This window comes from Gambusia affinis, linkage group LG09 (assembly GCF_019740435.1).
Source record: "Gambusia affinis linkage group LG09, SWU_Gaff_1.0, whole genome shotgun sequence".
NCBI classification, from domain to species: domain Eukaryota; kingdom Metazoa; phylum Chordata; class Actinopteri; order Cyprinodontiformes; family Poeciliidae; genus Gambusia; species Gambusia affinis.
The window spans coordinates 7,883,793-7,893,502 of NC_057876.1; the positions used below are offsets into that span (position 1 = coordinate 7,883,793).

At 41.4% G+C, this 9,710-nt stretch overlaps 1 protein-coding gene across 1 annotated transcript; it reads left to right on the forward strand.

Annotated features, from left to right (window-relative positions):
- The first annotated feature begins 3,896 nt into the window (after positions 1 to 3,896).
- kctd12b (potassium channel tetramerisation domain containing 12b) lies at positions 3,897 to 7,503 on the forward strand. Its single transcript, XM_044127080.1, has one exon. It carries the CDS (start codon positions 4,510 to 4,512, stop codon positions 5,359 to 5,361), a length of 852 nt encoding a protein of 283 aa, XP_043983015.1. The 5' UTR covers positions 3,897 to 4,509; the 3' UTR covers positions 5,362 to 7,503.
- The last annotated feature ends 2,207 nt before the right edge of the window (positions 7,504 to 9,710 follow it).

Genomic DNA, 9,710 nt, shown 5'->3' on the forward strand with positions numbered 1-9,710 from the left:
TTTTAACTGTAATTTTTGTTGTGGTTTCCAAGGTGCAGGAAAGCTAAATGGTCATTCATCCGTTTGATATAGCTGGTTATTTCTATTCAGGCTCCTCAATAACAATGTTTGAGTATTAGAAATCAACGATCTGGATAATTAGCATCTTGTTTCAGCTTTGGGTGCTGTAAAGGTGGAGGCATTCCTTAATTAAGAATGAAGTAGGAATTTACCACTTTGTGTTTGGGTAGTAAGAAGGAAAATAAAGTTGGACTTGGTCAGCAGTGCATAAATCCATGTAATTATCTACACAAATGAGAAGTGTAGTTTTGAGATTTTATGTGATACAGCAACACAAAGGAGTACATAATTCTGAAATAGAAGAAGAAAATTAATACATTATTTCCATGTTATTTAAAGGTACAAATCAAAATAATATAGTATTTAGCCCACCTTAGTCTACATTCTAAAATTCAGGTGCATTCTACAATCAAATAGATTGATAGGGATTTTATTATGTCAGCTCTTATTTTCTATTGTTTAAATGTGTAGTAATAAAAAAGAAGAGTATTTATTCTTTTTTAAATTTGGTTTACAGCAGCCAAAATAATGGAACACAATAGACAAAAACACAGGCGTTCAAATGAGCAACATTTACAAAAACACAACTCTGAAATCAGTGACGCTAATAGGAAGATTGGCATCAGTTTTTACTTTTTGCCAATGTAGTTGTTTAGTTTTTGATTTTTAAGGCCTTTTATTTGCACATGTGGCTGTTATGCAGCCAATAATGAAAAGGACAAATCGTGCACAATGACTGGCACAAATTGCATACAAACAACAACTAATTGTTTGCTATAAGAGTGCCAGAGTTTCTAACTTCCTTTGCAAAAGCTTGGTCAGTATAGACTGGGGTTCAGTAATAGCCATGCTGCCTATTTTTATAAATCTTTATTTCTTTTATGACAGATGAAAATCCAGTACTTTAAAACTAATTGCTAATTTTAAATATAAATCAGGTTTATTTGCATAGCACATTTCAGCAAAGTGCTTTACATCATAAAAACAAAAATAAAGTGATAAAAGCATCATACAGTTAATAAATACATTGACAGTTTGCAACAAGCTGACTCTCATAGCACCTGCAATATGAAGTTTTTATGTACAGTAAAATGTGATTTCTTGTCGTTGAGGTTTAATTACTAATGTTTTCCAGACCAAATTCATCTAATTTATTGTTTTAATATCAAATGTATGGCAAAGTCTTCAAAGCTGGCAGCAGGGGATAAGGAACATCGCTATTCGACAAAAATAGAACCAATCTTTGCACGTTTATGGAGAAGATCCTATTTATCACACTATAAAAGGAAAAAACATCAAAGGATGTGGGTGCATTCACTAAAGAAAAGGAAAGCACAGTATGTGATAGTAACCGGCCAGCCATGACGTTTGCGGTTGTCCTTGGACTATTCAAAAACCCTAAACCTGCGCTCGCTCAGAGCGGCTCGGTTGCGTTGCAGCTGAATCCGTGCTGCAAATCCCTCTAAACTGTTATGCGGGGGAGTCTTGTTTCACTTCCATGTCACCTGGCGTGAAAGACAAATTACTTCTCATACTGAGGGCAATGAGGCTTTGCAGACCGCAAAGACACCGCCAACGTCTTACAATACAGATTCAACAGTCTCCTCATTTTTGTTGATCCCACAAAGCACCACACAAATCACTCGCTGGTGCTGCTGTCAGCGGAAACCGGTGGCAATATGCAAATCAATACATAGACATATCCATAAAATCCTCTCAGAATAACTGTTCTCTTGTTCCTGCATAAACCACAGGAGGTAAGGAGCGAATTTGCTTTTATTTTCTCTGAATTCTTGCAATTTTAAGCAGTAGTTGTATCTCCTGCGTGTTGCAAGCCTGCTTTCTGTCCCCCCCCGCCCCCCCCACACACACACACACACACAAACACACGATGTACCCAGCAGCTTCAGGAGGCCATCAATGTGATGAAAACTGCCAGATGTACTTGGATAATCCAGATGCTTCAGAAGGTCAGACCAATTCATTTGATGTAGTCAACTTGTCCGTGTTTCTGAGTATCAGTGGTGTGGATGTGATTAGAATGATGAAGCCACCAGTAAACACCCAGTCCCCTTGGTTTCCATTGAATTAGTTTCTGTATTTTTTTTTATTTTTTTTTTTACTAAACACCTTTTTTTAAAATCTGCTACAACTTACTAGTTGGTGTCCAGTGACACTGTTCTACTGTGGAGCAGGTGCTTTTTCTTCGTGAGATTTTGATGTCGACCATTCTTATTTCAGTAAAGACTACATGCAAACGGAGCCGGGGGCATGTCATCAATTTGTCTCACTGATGGAAAGCTTTGCCACATCACATCCACAACCACACAACCACCGTCGTTTCATGCAGGTTGCTAACGACGAGGCTGCAGGGTTGCAAGCCAGCTGGAGACTGTGAGGTCTTCTGGGAAATCAGTGCCAGATTGCCTGGTGATGGGGGTGGGGGACTTGTCCAATTACTAGTCAGGAAGGGTGTGATGGAAAAATTCATTCATTAAAAAAAGGCAGCTGGCTTAAAAGGATAGTTCAGAAACTTTGAGTTTATTAGCTGCAGTAATGGCTTACCTTGGTGAAATCCAGCTAATACCAAGCCATTTTCAAGACTGCTTGCTGTAGTTATGATAATTTAGTTTTCAAATATTAAAAGACCCTCCCAGGCACATCTTACTAGAGCTAAACATCATGGCAGACAGAATTGATGAACTTAGTATCACTTTGGGTTCACCCAGAATAGGCTGAATAATAGCACCAGAAAGCGGAAGCATTAATTGAGTGCCACAAAAAGCAAAAAATCCTAAAATAAATATGAATAAAATGGTTCCAAGTAATGAAATCTTTACAGGATTTAAAGTTTCCTCCTCATACTTTTTAAAGCTGCATCTTTATACCATGCAAACACTGATACCTTTCAGGTGTGGAGCTCAAAGCAACCTCTCCTTCAGGATATGAATTTGAAGTAGAGCTCTGCAGCAGTATCAGTCTCTCATAAATAATTCTGCACCCAAAAGGTCAAACATGCAGGTAAAGTAAACAAGATATATGAGTTTTTGAGCAAAATGTACAGTATCCAGTATATTGTCAAGTAATTGGGAATTTTTTTGTTTTTTATTTTTTAATGAAAGTGGCTCCATGAACTGTACGTGTAAATAAATTAATCACCTAGTCTCTGATAACATGAATTACATGCTCTAAAACTGGATTTGAGTTTTTATCAGCTATAAGCTGCAATCTTAAATCCTTAACTAAATATTTTACGTTTAATCCAATTGTATTATATTTAAGTTTCCCTTTAAATTACTGAAATAAATTCACTCATTGATATTCTAATCATATTGTGATGCACCTGCTCCCCTCTAGTTCAGGGTAACAGCCTGAAGATGTGAATACGGAATATAATGATTTTACAGCTTTAATGAGGATAAATTATCCTAAAAAAATAAAGTACCTCTCGAGTTTTCACTAGATGGCGCTGTTCTTTCATCTTCCCGTTAATCACTGTCAACAAATGTAACGAAATATATCTTTATATATATATATATATACATTTCAAGCGCTTCTAAATTTGTAAATGGATGTGATAAATAATCTGAATGTCAATTAGGCGGTGCAGAAAGATGAGATTTTAGATTATGATAAAATATTCAAAAATATTTGGTCGGGATATCAGAAAAACGAATTAAATAGCTTTCCATTTTTATGTCTTTGGTTAAGCTTGGCCAACGTTACACTTTCTTCACTCGGGAATGTTCTGCATGGGCTTAAAGGCGTCTATTCTGGGCGGACTGGATCCCTTGACCTGGATCAAAGTAGCGACGCATCACCGCGGTGGGCGTGGCTAACCGTGAGGGATAGCGCCTGTGCGCTCCGTTACGTTGCAGTCTGAGGTGCAGCCTGACTCAAGGCAAGAGTAACGGAGCAGAACCGCTGTCTGGTTCCGGGAGATGAGAGCCACGAAGAGCAGTGTTTTGACGGCGGCATTTTGCTTTTCACTACATCATCAAAACCGCTCTCGGTCTCCTTCGCAGCAGAACTGCGGCTCTCTCCAACTATGGATTGCTTAACTGAAGTTGGGCCACCTGATCCTGTTTGCGCCAGGGCATCCCCGTGATATTTAGCGAAAGGAAAGAAGTCGTTATGAGCAATTGTGAAAGCGGAGGATTTCCTGCGCAGAGGCAACAATTTCATCCCGAGGACACAAGATTTTCATTGTGCGTAACGGACATCGATGCAACGGAGCTGTTTGCAACTAAACGTAATGTTCTAGCAGTTACAGAGAGACTCCTTAGTGTAGAGAGTTTTGTTTGTGATCGCTTTTATTTCTCTCTTGTGCGTGCAAACTGATTACGCATCACTGTTTTAGCTGCTCCGCGGTTGGGATCTGGAACTCTGATTAACTGTGAAGCTTTTGAACTTTTCTCTGCAACTATTATTATTTTTAAAGCTGCACCCATGGCTTTGCCGGACAGTGGCATATCTGGAGAGGAGATCCCTTTCCCAGAAATAATAGAGCTCAATGTTGGCGGCCAGGTGTACATAACGCGCTACTCTACCCTCACCAGTGTGCCAGACTCTCTGCTGTGGGAGATGTTCAGTCAGAAGTCAACCAAAGGGCTGGCCAGGGACACCAAGGGGCGTTTTTTTGTGGACCGCGATGGTTTCCTATTCCGCTACATCTTGGACTACATGCGGGACCAGCAACTGGTTCTCCCGGACCACTTCCCGGAGCGCGGGCGTCTGCAGAGGGAGGCTGAGTTTTTCAACCTGCCGGAGCTCGTCAAGCTGCTGGCACCCAAAATCAGCAAGCAGAACTCGTTGGGGGACGAGGGGTGTCCGAGCGACCCGGAGGACTCCTCACCCGGGATCGACTCAGCGCGCAGCCTGGGCTCCCTAGGGGCCGCGGCGGCCGCCTGCGCCAGCCTGGTACCCGGTGCCATGGACGGAAAGCGCTCAGGGTTCATCACTATCGGTTACCGGGGGTCGTACACTCTTGGTCGCGACAGCCACACCGATGCCAAGTTCCGTCGGGTGGCACGGATCATGGTGTGTGGGAAGACCTCCCTGGCCAAGGAGGTGTTCGGAGAGACCCTAAACGAGAGCCGTGACCCGGATCGCCCCCCAGAGCGCTACACCTCCCGCTACTATCTGAAGTTCACCTTTTTGGAGCAGGCCTTTGACAAGTTGGCAGATGCAGGCTTTCACATGGTGGCCTGCAACTCCACAGGAACCTGCGCCTTTGCCCATGAACAGACGGACGACAAGATCTGGACCAGCTACACTGAATATGTGTTCTACCGTGAGTGAGATTAAAGCTTTATTCCCCTGGCCCCCTTCACCCTGTCTCCAAGAGACCACCCCCCTCTCCTCCAGCCTCCAGCCATCCTGTCTTACCTCTGATGGCTTTGTTCCAGTAGATGTACTGTAGATGTTGTGTCCCCCTCCCAGCCCCATTTTTCTTTGCAGCCTCCAGCTTTTATCCTTTGAACACTACCCAGCTGCTGCTCCGACTCTTCATACCCCCCTCTGCAAGTCCAGTTTGAAGCTTTCCCTTTCAACCCCAAATGCACCCTGGTCATCCTCAAGTCCAGCCTTGCCCTCTCTTCTGTCGCCCGTCCGTCTAGTTGCAGTTCCCCCAAAACACAGCCACAGCAATCCATCACCCCTCTCCGCTGAGACTGATCTCTTCATCCATCCATCCATTTTCTGTACACCTTGTCCCTCAGAGGGATTGGGAGGGGTGCTGGTGTCTATCTCCAGCTACCGTTCCGGGTGAGAGGCGGGGTTCACCCTGGACAGGTCGCCAGTGTGTCGCAGAGAGACTGATACCTTCTATGTATTATTCTCCTTTGTATCCTAAACATAAATATCTACTAAATTTGCCCTGGTGAAGCACAATACTTTATTTTCCTAAAAACATAGCCAGAGTGTTTCTGTGTGGCTATTAAACTCAGTCATAAAGGTATAAAGAAAAGGGCTGAAAGAGTTGTAGTAAAGTACTAAGCTACTCTTCCCCTGCTTACTCAAGCAGATCGGACTCTCTCCAGCTCCTCTGAACTAAATTACCAAATAATTGGACATCTTATCAGCCTTGAGGGACATGAGCAGCCCCAGCACAAGATAGAAGTGTAATCTAATTTCCTTCAATTTTTATTTTTTATTTTTCACTTTATTCTATTACATGTGTTCAGTACCATGTGGTTTGGGAATGTGCCATAGTTAACCTGTGCGGTTGTTGTTTTAAAATGGATGAGGTTGCTACAGTATTGCGGACTGGGGGAAAAAAAAATGCAGCCAACCTGTTTTGAAAGAAGGGAAAATAGAAAGCTGACTGTGTGTGGAGTTTCTATTTCAGAAAGAAGCTGGTTATGTGGCCAATATATGAGCACAAAACCTGCATGGTGAGGCTTAAGCATCAAAAGATTTTCTAGTGAGATAAAATAGTAATTTAAAAAAAAAGATTTACTGATTTATTGATAGAGTGGAAAGAAATGTATGTTGCTTTGTTTGTTGTTTGCTTTACTTTTATGTTAAAACATTAAAAAGTTTTTTTTCATACTACAAGTCATTTCTTGTGAAAGGCCTGCTTCCTGTTGTAGTCACCACAGCTGGCCACGTTTTGAGTAAAAAAACAAACAAACAAAAAAATCATTAATATTATTCTCAATAAGTGATTCCGTATTGGAAGGTTCTGTGTATTTGTTGATAATGCTCACTTACTGTAAACGAATAGCCAGCAGAGAGGGTAGGATTACCCTGTCTGCAGGCTAAGCCAATTGTCTTCTCACGACTGAAGCAAAGGTTGCTGTAAATACAGCTGCTATCAACGGACAAAAGGATAGTTCTGAAATTTTTACTGGGGCTCTGTTAAAATGTCTTCAACATATTTCTCAAGGCAGACTTGTACGGTCTTAAAACAACACAACCTCAGAAATGTACTAGCTGTTTATCCAAACTCTATTTTATGAACCTTTAAACATTGGTCGGTTATTTACTAAGAAGCCGATGGTTATTTACGCTGGAAAAATTAGTTGGAGGTTGTGTACCATCAATGGTCTTTCTGCTTGAAACGCACACAGAACATTTAAAGTGTTTTGGATCGAAATAAAAGTGAATCCGTGTTAAAATTAAAAATAGGACTTTATGTGAACACTATTTTCTACACTGTCTTACTCTTCAAGTCAGACAGCTGGTCTGACTTGAAGCACTTTGCATGCTCCAGTCTCAGTATGCAGAAGAAAATTGGCACTTTATCCACCTCAATTTCTGGTGTAATTAGTTTTCTGCTTCTTTATTAAACAATCATGTACAGCAAAGGTGATGCTGGTTTAAAGGTTCAAAAAACAGCTTACACGTAATCCGTGAACACATTTTAAAAACTGGAGTTATTTTAAGGAGGAAGGAGTCCATTTTGGACTTGGCCTCTTTCAGATTAGCCTGGAGTTTTAGCCTTCTGGCCCAGTTCCTCTGGAGTTTTGATAAATGAAGACACCAAGAAAGCTATCTACTTCAAATAAGGTAAGATATCAACAGCACATAAACAGAACCCCACTTTAGAAATCCTGAAATATCACTTTAAAGTTTACTACTCGAGTTGTTGGGTCTGGCATCAGGACAGGTCTAGTCGATCATGTACCTCAGACTAAAACACATTTAAAGCCAATAAAGCATCCAGCCGATTATGTGAAATGCTAGAAGAAGTCTAACTTGTTGATGGTGTGATCAAAAGTCAAGCATTATTCAGTCTAAGCAAGGTTGTACAGTTTAATGTCTTGGTGACAATAAGTGTTTCATGAAAGATTTTAACATCATGACATTGTGTTTCAGTGCGGTGCAGTGTTTTGGACTCCCTACATCAGTGTGTTGAACTTGTTGCAGTGTCTAGGTTACATTGGGGGTTAGCAGAAGGCAAACTGAGATGTTAAATAAAACCCTACTCTCTTCTGGTTCATTTTGACTGAAAACAAACAAAACTCTCAGAGTGCTGTTCAAGAGAGAAGAGCGCACCTGCATCACGATTATATGCTTTTCATTTTCATTGGAAATTATTCTCAGTCGTAAAATAAAGGAAACAGGCTTTCACGATTAAAGGAAATATAGTTAAATGTTTAGCTCTCTGCCCCCGGGCTGTTTTTCATCTTTCCATCTGCTACTCTCTTTTTTTAAAAATCATTTTGTTTTTCTCAGCTTGGTCTCATATTGAACACTTGACCAGAAAACAGAGCCAAGGCAGAATTGAGGACATGCATAGATAACGAGCTCTCTTAAAGCAGATTACAAAACCCTTGTTTCGTTGCCAATAATTGACCCAGTTACACCACACAGTCCAAACTGTGAAGTCGACTAGATTCAAAGTTAACGACTGGCGAAGGTTTGTACTGCTCAAGGCTTCCTGCGGCGCAACAGTTTGCCCGTTTCTGCGGATTCAAAACAGATTTTGTGTTCAGTATTCCACCTGAGTGCATTCACAGACAACAAAGCTATCACAGATTACGCATGAATAACAATCAGGGGCATGTTTGTGTCAGAGAAGCACTCGAATGTCATTTCGTGAACTCTGACTCATATTTGCCTTTTCATCGAGACATTATCAAATGCCAATTGCTTCAGTATAACACCTCTAAAACAATCTCGGTGTGGCCTGGATAAATGCATCGCTGATGAGCCCCATTAAAGTTGTGAAACATAGAAGTGGCTCCCTTCTGGGATAACAGATGATTTTTTGTTTTGTTTTGTTTTTTGAATGAGGCCACATTTTGTCCTCAGAGAAGAGGACAGTATACGCTGTCGGCAGAGTCTCCCAAACTAACACAGCCACAGGCAGCATTCCTCTGGCACTGCTCTCCGGCATGCTATGGCAACACCAGGATACCAGAGTCAGCCATTAGCACACGCATGGAAAGACGAGCCTCATGCGTAAAATTCCAGGCACCACTGTCTGTCTTTACACCCAAGAATGGCCTTGAGGTTCAACATTCAGCAGAAGGCGAGTGGGGAGTGTTGGCAGTCAGACGTTAAACAGGAGCAGCAGTGATGTACACAGGCCACATTGTGATGATGAACTGTGTTTCTCAGCGCTATTGCGAAACTTGGCTTAAAAGTGAAGCATACCTTCGTGTGAGAGGCAGGCGCTCTTTGTCTCTATCCAGAGTGTCTCAATAAAGGGATTTTGCAATGACATGTTGGGTTCATTATTCTCTTAAAAACAACAATCAAGGGAAATTTATCTTTGATTATGTGTAAAGAAGGAAGAAATTGTGCAATACCTCCATTCTTCTAGGACCTTTTCGCATTTTGACACTAATTTCACCTGAAGTTCAAAACTTTAACATATTGTGTTGTTTTTAATGTGATAGACTGGCACAAAATAGAGCATGAGGGCAAAGGTAGTCACTTGGATCTAGTTCTGCTGGTGAATTTGCCTTTTCCTCTATAACATGTTGCTCTGGCTTCATGCTCTGGATTATTGCCCTGTTGTATGGTGGCCCTCGTAGTTTGTGGCAAACCAAAAACTGGATCTCTGCAGCTCATCCAGAGTTACCACTGGCCTCTTGGCTGCTTCTCTGATTAATGTTCTCCTTACTCTAGCATGTCAGTGTAGCTGGTTGGCCACCCGGTTTGTAATATCCCATCTTCTATAGATAAAAAAAGACATT

Excerpts from the sequence above, each read along its gene's own strand:
- kctd12b (XM_044127080.1), top strand. The coding sequence starts at position 4,510 with ATGGCTTTGCCGGACAGTGGCATATCTGGAGAGGAGATCCCTTTCCCA.